Source organism: Cavenderia fasciculata (assembly GCF_000203815.1).
Source record: "Cavenderia fasciculata unplaced genomic scaffold Scf_EUAJFUG02G6ADK-5, whole genome shotgun sequence".
NCBI lineage: Eukaryota > Evosea > Eumycetozoa > Acytosteliales > Cavenderiaceae > Cavenderia > Cavenderia fasciculata.
In genome coordinates, this window is record NW_004457635.1 from 177,627 (window position 1) to 192,730 (window position 15,104).

General features: G+C 32.9%; 9 protein-coding genes across 9 annotated transcripts; 5 read left to right on the forward strand and 4 right to left on the reverse strand.

Annotated features, from left to right (window-relative positions):
* Positions 1-507: 507 nt before the first annotated feature.
* On the forward strand, positions 508-1,336 carry thoc7 (uncharacterized protein; the record flags this gene model as incomplete). Its single annotated transcript, XM_004351128.1, has 2 exons — positions 508-650; positions 760-1,336. The coding sequence occupies 2 exons, from the start codon at positions 508-510 to the stop codon at positions 1,334-1,336; spliced, it is 720 nt and encodes a 239-aa protein (XP_004351180.1).
* A 379-nt stretch (positions 1,337-1,715) lies between these two features.
* Positions 1,716-2,455, forward strand: ypel (yippee-like protein; the record flags this gene model as incomplete). Its single annotated transcript, XM_004351129.1, has 4 exons — positions 1,716-1,724; positions 1,931-1,974; positions 2,043-2,151; positions 2,402-2,455. The coding sequence occupies 4 exons, from the start codon at positions 1,716-1,718 to the stop codon at positions 2,453-2,455; spliced, it is 216 nt and encodes a 71-aa protein (XP_004351181.1).
* Positions 2,456-2,813: 358 nt separating this feature from the next.
* rio2 (putative protein serine/threonine kinase) lies at positions 2,814-4,712 on the forward strand (the record flags this gene model as incomplete). The annotated part of the gene is made up of 5 exons (XM_004351130.1): positions 2,814-3,015; positions 3,092-3,205; positions 3,295-3,559; positions 3,641-4,001; positions 4,092-4,712. 5 exons carry the CDS (start codon positions 2,814-2,816, stop codon positions 4,710-4,712), a joined length of 1,563 nt encoding a protein of 520 aa, XP_004351182.1.
* Positions 4,713-4,972: 260 nt separating this feature from the next.
* On the reverse strand, positions 4,973-6,581 carry phgA (drainin; the record flags this gene model as incomplete). Its single annotated transcript, XM_004351131.1, has 4 exons — positions 4,973-5,350; positions 5,441-6,047; positions 6,136-6,253; positions 6,329-6,581. 4 exons carry the CDS (start codon positions 6,579-6,581, stop codon positions 4,973-4,975), a joined length of 1,356 nt encoding a protein of 451 aa, XP_004351183.1.
* A 525-nt stretch (positions 6,582-7,106) lies between these two features.
* DFA_10934 (uncharacterized protein) lies at positions 7,107-8,450 on the reverse strand (the record flags this gene model as incomplete). The annotated part of the gene is made up of 1 exon (XM_004351132.1): positions 7,107-8,450. The coding sequence occupies one exon, from the start codon at positions 8,448-8,450 to the stop codon at positions 7,107-7,109; it is 1,344 nt and encodes a 447-aa protein (XP_004351184.1).
* Positions 8,451-9,205: 755 nt separating this feature from the next.
* Positions 9,206-10,168, forward strand: DFA_10935 (uncharacterized protein; the record flags this gene model as incomplete). Its single annotated transcript, XM_004351133.1, has 2 exons — positions 9,206-9,459; positions 9,574-10,168. 2 exons carry the CDS (start codon positions 9,206-9,208, stop codon positions 10,166-10,168), a joined length of 849 nt encoding a protein of 282 aa, XP_004351185.1.
* Positions 10,169-10,234: 66 nt separating this feature from the next.
* DFA_10936 (uncharacterized protein) lies at positions 10,235-11,083 on the reverse strand (the record flags this gene model as incomplete). Its single annotated transcript, XM_004351134.1, has 3 exons — positions 10,235-10,426; positions 10,504-10,858; positions 10,959-11,083. The coding sequence occupies 3 exons, from the start codon at positions 11,081-11,083 to the stop codon at positions 10,235-10,237; spliced, it is 672 nt and encodes a 223-aa protein (XP_004351186.1).
* Positions 11,084-11,595: 512 nt separating this feature from the next.
* ssr2 (translocon-associated protein subunit beta) lies at positions 11,596-12,518 on the reverse strand (the record flags this gene model as incomplete). Its single annotated transcript, XM_004351135.1, has 2 exons — positions 11,596-12,153; positions 12,444-12,518. 2 exons carry the CDS (start codon positions 12,516-12,518, stop codon positions 11,596-11,598), a joined length of 633 nt encoding a protein of 210 aa, XP_004351187.1.
* A 343-nt stretch (positions 12,519-12,861) lies between these two features.
* Positions 12,862-15,063, forward strand: DFA_10938 (uncharacterized protein; the record flags this gene model as incomplete). Its single annotated transcript, XM_004351136.1, has 1 exon — positions 12,862-15,063. One exon carries the CDS (start codon positions 12,862-12,864, stop codon positions 15,061-15,063), a length of 2,202 nt encoding a protein of 733 aa, XP_004351188.1.
* Between the last annotated feature and the right edge of the window lie 41 nt (positions 15,064-15,104).

Sequence of the window (15,104 nt, forward strand, 5' to 3'; positions counted from 1 at the left end):
CAATGTGGATGATGGTGATAGAAATAAATAAAATTACAGTAGTAGTAGTAGTATTGGTATTAGTGTTGGTGGGTGTTTAATAAACGTGTGAAAGAGCAAAACCTGATTATCAGAAAGAATTGACCATAGTTGTCTTTCATGGTGTAAAAAAAAAATCGATGACATCGTTTGGGGATCAACTGAAACCCACTCACCACTCAGGTGGTATAAATAATTTTGATCAGATTAAACCGGTTAGATCTAAATATATTTTTATATTTATATATATATATTCACACACATAATAAATTATTTGATGTAACTCCCAAAAATGCACGAATTCAAGGATAGTATTAATTAATTACCACTGCTCTCAGTATTACTGTTTGGGTGATTATGGGAATGCACCCTTTTCATTTTTTGATTGCCTTTTTTGATGGATTGCAATGAAGTTGAAAGAAATACTACACTGATTATATTCTTTGTACAAAGATAGATAGATAGAATAGATATAGAATATAGATAATAATGCAAATAGACGAAGAAGAAGATATATTAAAGAGAAGATTATTGCTAAGAGAGAATGCAATCAAGAGAGTCTTTAAAAAATATTTACAGTTTATGTCTGCAACTGCTGACAACTCTAGTAATCCTCAATCAATAGAGACATGGTATGGTATTACTTAGTAGTTAGTAGTAGTACTACTAAAATGACAGTGATACTAACAACCGATCTTCTTGTTGTTCAATCATCATCATCATCATCATCATCATCTTAAGTCAAAATGCATATCATTCATTTATAAGAGAATTATCATCATTGGAATTACAAATACAGAAATCGACGGTCATATCAGAGATTAATCAAAACGAATTAAAATACTATGATGAATTGTACAGCAAGAGAGAAGAAGAGATTGAAAGTGTAAAAAAGGAAATCCAAGAGTTAAAGACTCGTTTAATATACGAAAAGATTCAGAGACAGTACAAAGAACAATATCTAGCTCTCTACAAACTAATCAATGAAAAAAATACGACAGACCAAACCGAAAAGGAGATACAACAAGTAAAGAAAGAGTTGGATGCCATCTTGGATCAAAACGACACAACATCGGCAAAGCTGGATTTACGTTCCAAACAATTCCAACTATTACTACACACCGTTCAAGAGTTGGAAAAGAGTTTAGACGACGAAATGGTCAATCCATCGGCACTCTTACAACAAGCCACCGTTTCACCAAATCAATCATCTTCCACATCATTGGGTACATCCTCTACATCTATTCAATCACCACTTCCACCAACTCAAGTATTAAATGGTTCAAATGGAATAAATGAAGATAAAATGGTTGAATAAATCAAAAAGTAGTCGTAATTAATATACATATGTATATACTCAAAACCGAAACGTATTCATTCATTCGTTCATTCTGATCCACATGTGTGTGATCAAAAGATACCCATATTTCCATAATATTATTTTTTAATTTTTTTGAGTATTTTCCTCCTTACTCTTTTTACCCACACTTTAAAGAATAGGGTTCATTGTGTTATTGAACGAGAGAACAAAGTCTACAAAGAAAGATAATTTAAATAAATAAATAAAATATAAAATCATTTATATTTTTGTGTAAAGAAGAAGAAGAAGAAGAGGTATAGAAGAAAGTAAAGTAAAAGAGGAGGAAGATAAATAATAAAAAGAAAAAAAAGAAAGAAGAGGGGATAGATAATACGAAATGGGAAGAGTATATATAGTTCAACTAACAGGACACAATATTTATAGTTGTAAATCATGTAGTACTCAGATCTGTAATAAAGAGGAAATCATATCAAAGGTATATTTAACTAAAATTATAATTTGATTGACTGATTGATTGGTCGTAGTCATCATCATCAATCATCACACTAAATTAATGATTAATTATTTTTATTCATTTGGTTTGATTATTAGCAATTTCAAGGTAGGACAGGAAAATCATATCTCTTTGCCGCTTGGTAAGTAGTATTCTTTTTTTAAACTATTATTATTTAATTAACTTTACCTTTTTTTTTATGTCTTATAGTTCAAATGTCTGTTTTAGTGAAGCCGAAGATAGACAATTTAATAGTGGAGAGTATAATGTTAGAGATATAATATGTATAAATTGTTCACAAATCCTTGGTTGGAAATATGTAATTATCTCTGGACATTAATTTGTGGATTTCAACTCATCTGAAGCAAGATCTTACCAAATTCCCTTTTTTTTAAATTCTTTTCTATAATATTAATCAATTGTAGGAAAGATCATATGAAGAAAGCCAATCCTATAAAGAAGGAAAGTTTATTGTTGAAAAGTCTAAAATCGTGAGGATCCAAAAAAAGTAGATTATTCCAATCCAATCATGATCAAATCAATCATTTTTCACATTTAATATTAACAAGGAATATGGATATGGATATCAAACAACAAAACAACAACAACAACAACCATTTTAAATTATTATTAATGATTCACTCAACTTTTTAAAGAACCTCTTTGTCACTTTGGTGATGACCAAAGAGTAAAAGTATTTACCTTTTTTTATATATTTATCACCATCCGTCCTCTATCTTCCCTTCCCTTTCCCTTCCCAAACAAGTTATGTTTTATAGTAGACTAAATAACTACCCTTTTTGTAAATAAACTCTCATTTTTTAAATCTAAAGATAATATCTTATCCCTACTACTAGTATTTTTTTTCCTCGTTTCGTTCGTTTTTTAATTTTTTAATTTATGTTTCAGTGCGCCATTCTTTCGATTTTGTTCATTTATAAATAACAAAAGAGTATATAGTTAGTTGTAGATAGATAAAGGATGAAGTTAGAAGCAAAGGCAATTAGATATCTAACAAGAGATGATTGGCGTACTCTTGTTGCTACCGAGATGGGTATGAAGAATCACGAGTTTGTACCCACCAATATGATCTGTACAATCGCCAACCTCAAGTTTGGTGGTGGCAAGAAAGCAATCAGAAATATTCACAAGTTTAAGTTATTGTATCATGAGAACAAGAAGTGTATGAATATATTATAGAGAGACAATAACATCAGAAGAATAGATAAAACTAACTGACTATTTGTTATATTTTTTAGATGATGGTTACAAGTTGACTTATTTAGGATACGATTATCTTGCTTTGAAAGCATTTGTTTCTAGAGATACTGTTTCATTTGTTGGTACTCAAATTGGTGTTGGTAAAGAATCTGGTAAGTAATCTACATGTTATATAATAATAATACAATACTATCTATGTGTGTCTAACCTTTCTTTTACTTTACTTTTCGTTTTAATATAGATATTTATCTTGTAGCAAATGATAATAATGAAGAGATGGTATTAAAGTTACATAGATTGGGTAGAGTATCATTCAAAACCATCAAGAATAATCGTGACTATTTGAAACATCGTAAGAATGCATCGTGGTTGTATTTGTCGCGTTTAGCGGCCTTGAAAGAATTTGCCTACATGAAGGCATTGTATGAAAATGGATTCCCAGTACCAACACCAATCGATGTTAATCGTCATTGTATCGTTATGTCTAGAGTTAAGGGTTACCCATTGTATGTACACAAATATCAAACACAAAGTGTAAAGAAAGTGTACAATTATAATTATATTTATTTAATTTTATTTTTCTAAAGACTTCAAGTTGTAGAATTAAGACATCCATCAAAGGTATATGCAGATTTAATGAATCTTATTGTTAAATTGGCAAACTATGGTCTTATTCATGGTGATTTCAACGAATTCAATATTTTAATCAACGACGAGGAACAAGTCACTTTGATCGATTTCCCACAAATGGTTTCAACGTCACATGCAAACGCCGAATATTACTTTGATCGTGATGTCAACTGTATCCGTACATTCTTTGAAAAGAGATATGGTTTCATTGGAGAAAAGTATCCAAAGTTTTCAGATTATAAACAAGCTCAATTCGATCTTGACAAGGTTATCGGTGCTTCTGGATTTACTAAAGATCTTCAAAAGGATATGGATTTGGTAAATATATCAAAAATATATATATATATATTTATAAGCTTTGGATAGATATAGAATATTTACCATTTGTTTCTCTTTATATATTTATAGTTGATAAAAGATCAAGATGGAGATGAAGAATTGAATAACAACAATAATAGTGATAGTGATGATAATAGTGATGATGATGATGATGATGACGAAGATAATGAAGAAGAAAACCAAGATGAACAATCATCAACAACAGAGGAAAATAATTCCAACCCATTCCAACAAGACGAAGAAGAAAGTGAAGAAGAAGAAGAAGAAGAAGAAAGTGAAGAGGAAAGCGAAAGTGAAAGTGAAAGTGAAGAAGAAGAAGATATTGAAGTAAAACAAGTTAGAAAGACAATCAAAGGATTACCAACTCAAAAGAATAGAAAGTTTAAATTCTCTGATCTTGCTGAAGAGGAATCACCAGTCCTTTTACGTAAAGAGTTTTTGGAGGAAATGAAGGTTTTGGATGGTGAAGTACCAATCGCCACCACGGACGCTCCAGTCGAAGGAGAAGAGGAAACCGAAGAAATGAAGCTTGCAAGAGAGGAAGAACGTAAACAATACGAAAAACGTATGATTCAATCCAAGGTAAAGAGAGCTTTGGACAGACAAACCAAAGGAAAATCAAATGGTAGAAATGCCATGAAATCAAGGGCAAAGAAGGAAATCAAAAAACAAATTGCTTCTGGCTTTTAAACAATTTAAATACAACATAACCACCAAAAATCATTAAAACAATTGTTCTTTTTTCTTTCTTTTTACAAAATACTTTATACTATACTATTATGTATGATTAATCTTTTTTTATTCGGTTCAATTAAATTCATATCATAATCATATTTGCTGTGGTTGTTGTTGAAAAATATTACATATTATTATTGTATGATGAGTTGTATGTTGTTTGTCTACTCTTCCATTTCTTTTTTTTTTTTTGTTTTGTTTTTTGTTTATTATCCTCAAGATAATAAAGCCAATACTTTTTTCTGATCCAAAACAATGGCAGCTATTTCATCAAAGAATTGATTTTCGTTTATCCTTCTTTGAGGTAATCTAGTAAACAAGTCTATACATTCATCATAATTGGCGCCATCGAGATCGGTTATAAAGTATCGAAGGATGGCAAGTGAAGTTCTAAAGATAAAGACCTCTCCCTCTATAAATACAAGATCCCATACTCTAGTCGAAATATCCAATGGCAATGCCTTTGAAAAGAGTGTCGTGATCCAATCCACCAAATAATGTTTGGCCGATATCCCAATCGACTTGAAATGTTTATGTAATTTTGGTAACAATGCTTCAACTGTTCCATCCATTGCATTTAAATATTTTGGTATCTAAAAAAATTAAATTAAATTAAAAGATTAATATAAATCATATATATATATATATTTGATTTGAATTAATTTGATTTTAGAGATATTTACACCTTGAAGATCATGTCTAAAGAATGCACGATAACAATTTTTGTTAATGTGATTAGAGAGACATTGGAAAGCATCGTATTTTTCCATATTCAAGAGGAACATTGCACCTAGAAAAGTCATGCCTGGCACATACCCAATATCGGGTCGATTGCATATATAGGCACCCAAAACATCGATGAGGTCCGAGTGCAACGGACCACCCTTTTGGAATATAAGTAGTGAGGGAAACGTGTCTTGGATATCCTGCAAGATCATTCCCAAGCTCGTAGACTCTAGTCCCAACACATCGTCAGCGTCGATATCGTCGGCCGATAGATTCAGATTGCTGTTATTCTTTTTTACATTTACCAGAGGTGTTTTGCCATTTGGTGTCATTGTCGATGGAGTAGATGATGTCGATGCAATATCGGATGATTTGGGTGATGATTTCCTCGAGCTACTAGTTTTGTTAAATGCCAACAATGCGTTATTAGCATGTCCCAAACTTATATTAAATAGATCCTGTGTAATTCTAAGATCATTGCCAATTGATAATCTCCATATTTTACCTCTTACCGCTGGTGGTAATCCTCTCCATGATATTTCTTTTATTCTTTTTGTATCTCTCCTAAAAAGAAATATAAATAAAAGTAAAATATATTAGTACTCTTTTGATCAAGCAGAGGTGTTTGAACAATTTATGATATCTATCATACTTTTTATCCCAGGAAGGTATAATCTCTTCTTCCCATATCTTTCTTGCTTCAATTAATAATTTCTCTTTTTCTTTTCTTTCTTTATCTACCTTTTCTTTTTCTTTTGCTTCTTTTTCCACTTTTAAATGAAAGAGAGAGGGAGAGAGTAAGTAAGAATAGAATCTATTTAACTATATAATATCCATCAACTTACAAGTTTTCTTTGCCTTTTTTTGAATCTCTTCATATTCTCTTTGATGTTTAAGTATTTCTTCTTGTGATTTTGGAGGCAGTTGACTTGGTCTATCGAGTAATGAGTTTGGATTAAGTATCATCTTTTCGACGGTTCCATTAATCAACATCTCTTGATAGTTTGGTTCGACTAGATTACCACTACTATTACTACTACTCCCACTTATACTAGCACTACTCTGTTGTTGTTGTTGTTGAGGTTGATTTGATGTCATTCTCTCCCTTTTTCTCTCTTATCTTGTTAATTCCGACTGACCCGACCGACTCTCTATAACTTCCTTCTCCTCCTCTCTTGCTCTTTTGCACCTTTAATGTTACTAACAAGTGAGTTAAGTTATATTATATATATGATTGTAATAATAATCGACAAAGACAAAGTATTCATAAAGCAAAGAATAGAGAATAGAATATCTTGGTATGAATACGAGTGTGTGAATGAATAATGATTGATTGGTCGTCTTAATCAGCTGTTTTATTAAAAGTTGGGAAGATCTTCCCAAAAAAAAAATATTAATTTAAAATATCCCCAAGTCATCATTATCATTATTCTACCTTTAATATTTATTTATTTATTTTAGATAACTTGATAGTTATCAAGGTAAACTAAATCATTTTCATCCACTGATGTCAGTATACATCGATCTTGAACAATTTTGAAATGTATGTTGGGAGGTAATGAAAAGATATACAATTATATATACCATTTATTAGTTTATATTATTATGGTTGTGGGGTTTGTATTAATTAGTATTAGGAGTAGTAGTAGTAGGATAAGGTGGAAGATTAAATAACATCTTACCACCATTAAATGAACCTACAATAGCTTCACCGCCATATACTCTCATCTTTGATTCATAGTCTTGGACTCTTTCTTTGGTGATGCCTTGTGTAATGACGTCGAATAGATTGGCTGCATCACGGAGTGCGCAGTTGGCGCCACTACCACCGGCTGGTGGCATTGGATGGATTGCATCACCGAGAAATGTCACGTGACTAGATGGCTCCCATTCCTTCATGGATGGTGATGTTGACACTAGAGAGAGCGCAGATGTGTTTTCTGGTGACTGGAGTTTAAATAATGATCGTACACCCTCATCCCAAGATTCTGTCAATTTTAGAGTTAAATCGACTGCTTGTTGACTAGACATTCTTGAAAACTCTTCATCGCTCACTCCAAACACTGATTTGACTGCACAGAGTACCCAGTAGACATAATCATCCACCTTTGGTATACGACCACCCGACACATCTTGAATATCCTTGCTCCATCTTACAGACTCGAGGAATAGCGTTGGTCCACCCTCAGCCTTGACTGCCGAAATACCCTGTAATGCATCGGCTGGGAATGTACTCAATAACTTGTCGGTAATCAATGTCTTACCAAATACACATCTGCCAGTGGTATCTACAATCTCCAACGTTGGATATTGTTGCTTTCTAACAACTGATCTTACACCATCAGCTCCAACTATAAAACTACCCTCTACAATAGTTCCATCTGTAAAGTATGCTGTCACTATACCACTATCACTATTGATTTCATAATGATCTAATTTCTTGTTAAATTCTACGTATCCTACAGACTGATGATGATGATGATTCATTTCATTAGTATTTGTTGATAAGGATGATGATGATGATGAAGAAGATGAAGTTGAACATACCGATGATTTATTATCTAATCCAAGTAACAAGAATCTACGAAGAGTTTGTCTGTCGGCAGTGTATGGACCAAGAGGGGTTTCACCAGCTGGTATAATCTTGTTTGCTGGATCTCCATCTCTTGATGACAGAGTTACACCGTCTGCTGCATTGACCAGTTTCATACCAAGTCGAGTATCTGCACATGTCTCTTCAAACAGTTTCCACATGTCATTGTTTAGTAACTTTTTCAATGCAGTTGCTCCAAAATGATTGATTCTTAGACGATATCCTTGAGAACGATAATCAGGTGACAGATCCCTTTCAAATACTCTAAAAGGAATACCAGCTGCCAATAGTCCTTGTGCCAAAGATAACCCTGCAATTCCTGCACCAATAATAATAATTGGTTTTTCTATTGAAGTAGTAGTAGTAGTTGACATGATGATGATGATGATGATTATTAACTATTTAACTATTTGATTTGATTTGAAGTAGATGTGATAAAAATAATAGTGGTGATCTACCCTACACACACACTCCTCTTTTTATAGTTTTCTTTTACCATTGATAAATATCCAACAACTCAAAAAAATAAGAGCAATAATAATATGATTACATAAGGGCCATGACATCATACTTTAGTAATTGTTAGTCACCCAAGTAATCGATACAAAAATAGAAAGTGTTTTGTGTCACCTCAGCATTACAATGTAACGTGGGAGTAAATTGAATTGAACGATTTTCATAAATTTAATTTTAAATTGTTTACACAAATATTTGCTGGATTGGATGATATTTATAAATCATAAATGAAGATATCTGAAAGGATCATTTATAACAATAAACATTGTAATTGAGAAAGATTCGTTCTCTTTTATCAAAAGGAGAGAGTTTGATGATTCTTGATCCCAAATGACGAGTGGACAAGATCAGCATCTGTGATGATTGGATCTCTGTGATTTTACTGCAGTAGTCAATGGCCGCTGCTTTCTCTATTTGAGTAGGATTCAAAGGATCGACTTGAGGAGGAGATGGATGTGCGAGTACCGAAGTTTAGTTATATTGGTACTCTGATTGAAAAAATAGTTTCAATCATTCGAAACCATGATTTGTCGTCTTTTTCATTGTTTCAAATCATACCCTTTTATATATATATATACACATACATATCCTAGATAGATAGATAGAAAAAGAGATGGTCATTCAAAGTTTATCACCATCAGAGATATATTTCATTCAACAAGGAGTTGAGAACAACTTGAGGAATGATGGTCGAACAAGATTAGATTATAGACCTTTTGAATTGGATATAGGCGAGATCTCGCATGCTGTCGGGTCAAGTAGAATCATTCTAGCAGATACACATATATTGGTTGGCATCAAAGCTGATATATCAGCTCCCGACCCTTTAACTCCAAATAAAGGTTCTTTAACATTTTCTGTAGATTGGTATGAATGAACTATATGAATGAATCAACATGTCTATCTAGATAGATATAGATGATTAGTAATAGTATACTACAATTAATCTAACAAATACTTGTTTGTTTATATCAATTTTAGTTGCCCATCAGCATCACCAGAATACGAAGGTAAAGGAGCAGATTATATAAATATAGAATTAGCAAAACAATTGGAACGAGTGATGAAGGATTCAAACTCGATGGATTTAGGTGGTTTGTGTATCATGCCAGGTAAATATTGTTGGAACTTGTATATAGACGCAATCGTACTCGACAGTGGCGGTAATCTTTTCGATGCATTGTCGATCGGTGTCAGAGCGGCACTAGCAAACACCAGACTACCAACCATTAGAATCACACAGGGCGAATACTCGACTGTCGACTTTGAAGTCTCTGACGATCCAGAGGCAATGCAATCACTCGATATTGATGGCGTTCCCATCAATGTCACACTCACAACCATTGGCAATCAATTTGTGGTCGATTGTTCAGGCGAAGAGGAACAATGCATGGACGCTAGAATGACGATTGGCGTCAACAAACGTGGAAATATATGTGGTATTCAAAAGGGTGGAGTGGCTGGCATCGACGCACACACCATCAATCAAATGATTTTAGCTGCCAAACAAGTTGGTTCTGAAATATTAAAGACAATGGATAATGTCTTAAAAGATCATCATATTGCTACTAAATAATAATAATAATAATAATAATAAATCAACAACAAATAATAATAATCATAATAATAATAGTATTTATATTTATTGTTTATCTTCGTCAAGTTCAATAGATCCTTCATCTTGATCTTCAACTTCAACTGTATTATTGTCAAGTACGAAATCAACGTCGTCGTCATTGGAATGGGCAATGGCGTCGGTGGTGTTGATGAATCCAGATTGTGCCAATTCACTGTCACTGGCAATAGCCAATCTAATGTGATTTGGTGTAATACGCTACATATATGAATATAATATTGGTGAGTACAAATACTGATATACTACTACTACTATGATGGATGTGATGTACATACAGTCTTTTCAGCTTGGAAAAGTGCAAGTTGAATTGTTTCAAAAATAACGTATTGCAAAACACCAGCCAAGAAGAAAGAGGCGTCTCTTGATGCCTTTGTCAATCCATCTCGTTGCATATCCTTTCTATAGGATGATGCGATAAATTGTTTGGTGACAGGTCTAGGTATATTTCCTTCGGCAGCGGTCGACTTGCTTCTAGTCACCTCTGACGATCCACTATAAGCTGACATTTTAGCGACATCACCATTGAATAATAATATGACTGATGCTTTAACATCCTCAGCCTTGATTGTAGATCTATTTGATTTGGTCATTTCTTGACGTGATTGATTAATTAATCTTTGTGATGTTTCTCTAAATATATATGTATAGTTTCAAAGTGTTATATTGTAGTGTTAATACTCAATAATTCATTTATTTATTGATGACTGATGATCATCAGTATGTTACATACTTGGCAATACCAGCTAAACAGTTCATACCAGCAACAGAGATGGTTGGCTTATAGGTTAAACCAACCTCCATATTTTTAAGTATATTATTAATTGCATTTACTTCTTTTGGTGTTGTAGTTGTCATTCTTTATCTTATCTACTTTACTTTATATCTATATATCTAATAATTGTCATTCTCTTCTCTACATCGTCTTATATTTATATTAATTAAAAAATGAATAATCATCTGCAATGTATTAACAAAATCTATGGATTCTTCGTTTCGTTCTGAAGAATATCTTTTTGGCGGGCTTGACCAAAGATAGTGGGTCTTGAGAATATAGATATGTATCTTGATGACGATCGTCTAAAGATAGAAAGTTACATAAATGTTTGTTTTATAATGCTGGTAACCAGTAACGAATACACGGCTGGCATCAAAGGTGTTCATTCTTCACTACTATCATATTGATTTAAGATGTGGATCTTTAATATTATGAGAGAGAGAGAGAATATAGTTTGAGTGAATAATAATGTCAAAACAACTGCCCTGCTCTTGAGATATACACTCATCTATCCATGGATAATAATAATATTATTATTTATATTATTTATATTATTTATATTATATTTTTGTTTATTATTTTATTTATTTATTTATTTGTTCTTCTTGATACCATTTTCATAGTTGACCTTGTAGTAACTCCAGAGGGCGAATGGGAAGGCAACGGAACCAAAAGATAAAAGGATAAAGGTACCCCATTCCTTCAAGTGGAGGGAGGTTCTCTTGTCAAACTCTTCGACGCTTTCAACGTACATACCAGTGTAGCTGGCAGCAGAGGTGTGGGAGAGCTCTTCGTTTTGACTCTTACGGTATTCGAGGATGGTTGAAGTGAGTGGGAAAACACCTCCCTTGGATGGGGTGATAGTGATGGTTTGGGAAACGTTGGTGTTTGGTTCGATGACCTCCCACTTTCCGCTTGATTGTCCCTTTACAACTTCGAAATCGGCAGAGGCACCGAAATCAGTGTCAGCAAAGGAGATGTCATAGGCAGCTCCTTCACCAACATTGTAGATAATGAATGAAATGTCGAGTTCCTTTCCAACAACTGGTCCATCTGAAATCTTCTTTTGGAACAACAAGTCGGCTCCCTTGCTTGATACTGCAACACCGACAAACAAACAAACAACTAATGCTACTAATAATCTACAGTTCTATATTATATATATGAATATGAATGATGTGTTAATAATAATGACTTTTTGTATTGTGTGTAAAGAAAGATATCTCTAGAAATCAATCATCATCATCATCCATATCCACATTATATTCATCGACTTCCAATCACATTATAAACTTTGTGTAAGATCAACAATGGATTCAATTGTCGATGATATTATTAATAATATGTTGGTTGTTGTTGTTGTTGTTGCTGACGAACTTAACCCCATGATGATCTTGTCCTTGTTCCTTATCTTCTTAATCGATGATTGATGATAATGACTGATGATGATTGATCCAGTAGACTGTCTGATTGTTGTTGTTGTTGTTTGCATTGCATATGATTGACATTTACCATTTTATCTATTATATATATATATTTCCCTCTACACTAATAATAACTGAAGTTGGGCACAACCATCAAATTTTGAGCTCTGACTTTGATCATCACACTCAAAAGAGTTTTAAAAAAAAAAGTCAAGACATTTGACCTTTTTTGATTTTTGACGAACTTGAACTTCTTTTTTTTGTTTAAAAATATTGTATGAAAAAATTTTCTGCAAAGATTCTTTCTTTGCCAAAGAAGCAATCTTTTAGATTATTATTAGTTTCATATTGTTTCCGAGTTAAAATAAACAATGTGAGAGATGTTGAAGTTTGTTCATTTATTCATTATATATATATAACGTACAGTACGCACAATGACTTCATCATCATTAGAAGTATTACTTTTACCTTCAACACCAACAAGGTTATTCTTAATAATATTTAAAAATGTAGTATTAAGAGACAGACTATTTTACTTTGTTAAATGGATACATCGTTGTTGTAGAATGGATGTTAATACCAAAGTCTACACACAGAATGTCAGAAGAGGTCAGTGTATACCCATTACATTCAAGATGGATGGTAGGTGCGATCCAAAGCAACCATTCAACTACTTTCTAAATCCTATGAGTGGTCGACAACTCAATGCAATCACAAACCATGAATTGTTGGTCCAGTACAATAGACCTGATTTGTTGTCACGAATCCCTTCTTTGGAGATCAAATACTATCATTGGGCGCCTGCTATCAGATCAGGGTGTCACCCAGATATTCTCAAGATCTATGCTCAGCAGTCTAATCCAAGCTTAAAAGATGTTCCACTCGGTTTGCTCAAATCAAACTTTTACTTTCACTACAAAGACAATCTTCAAAAGGTCATCGGATTGATTGATGTCGTCTTTATCCTCCAAGAAAAGAACAAATCAACTCCACTTGCATTTGAATATAGTTCTAAATTCTTTAAGCTATTATTCAAACATTCAATACTTTGTCAAACAATCATTAATCATTTTAATCAAATTTATAATATTGATAATAATAATAATTCTTCTTCAAATAATGATCAACAACAATTCATAATATTAAGAGTATTGGAATTAATTAAACAATATAAAACAATTACAATTAATTGGAAAGATGTCATGTTTAAGGCAATCAAATCTTCAAATGTATTGGTAATTGATTTCATTGTTTCAAGTTGCAATACACCTCTTACAAGTGCACATCTAAACTATGCAATTTGGAATGGTAATGTGGGAATGATAGAGTATTTGTTATCACTTGGTGTACAGCCCAATCAATATACATTACACTCTGCACTCAATCCAAAATCATTATCAAACAATGATTCTTCAAGTAACGAAATAGTCGCAGCATTAGATATTATTTCACTTGTATTGGAACGATTGATTTATAAATCGAAATGGGTAGTTGAAGGTATTCATCCAAAATTACAATCAATTAAATTATTGGACCAACTAGTTGCATCTGATGAAAAGGTGACACTTCAACCTTTGGGTGATAAGAAACCACTCTTCTCTAGATTATTTGGGTCATTAATCTTTTCAAAGGATAAAGAGTTACTTGAACACTTTATCAATCAACATTCTAGTCACATCATTGGTCTTCTTCTAGACTACAATTATGCATTTAATTGTGCTCTAAGAATTGGATCGTTGGAAATTGTTAAATATGTTTTGGAGTGTCAAAAACAATCAAAGTTGGTCAACCCAGATGGATTCACTTATCAAATAGATTATATTGTATCACATGATGCAGATAATGCCGAGATTCTTAATTATTTAGAGTTGGTACAGTATGCAGTGGAGAACAGTGGAGGTACCAAGTTTTCAATGCCATTATCGACGGTGGCACTATTCCTCCATCACCCAAATCCAGAGGCATGGAGATTCTTATGGATCGTAGAGGTAAATAGAAGCAGGTTTGAATGGGTATTTGGCAACTTGGCATTTGGACCGGAAAAGTTAATGATGGCCGCAGCGACATGCTCCTTTGATATTATTACGAGGGTCAATGAATTACTTGGTAGTCTTAGAAAACCATGTCATGTATGGTTAAAGACATTCAAACGAAATATCAATCTAGACACTTATGTTTGGTTGACACAAAACAAGATCACACAGCAAGCGGGATACAGACATTTTGGAACAACAATCCTACAACGCCTTGTCAACATTATCGATATGTGTCACCGGTTGGAATACTCTATTAACAATTCATTGGAATACAATAGTAGTATTCATGATTACGGTCACGATGTAGTTTGGAATGGAGTTAGTATCAAGACTTGCAAAGAACGTGCTCAACAACTACTATCACACATTGTCAGAAACAAAGACTTTTTCAATTACTATACATCAAACTGTACCACCGCCGGTTACATTTACATTCCTCTCACTACATCACTCGTTGAAGATGAAGAAAAAAAGAGAGATCCATCTTTTGAAACTACAATGGATTTAATTGTCAAATTTATTGCTTACCGAGATCGTCTGCTTCAATTTTTTATCTCACAAACCTACAAATATTATTGTCATAAAACAAATGGTGCATAATAAATTAAATAATAAACTATTATAATCTATCTATTTTATAA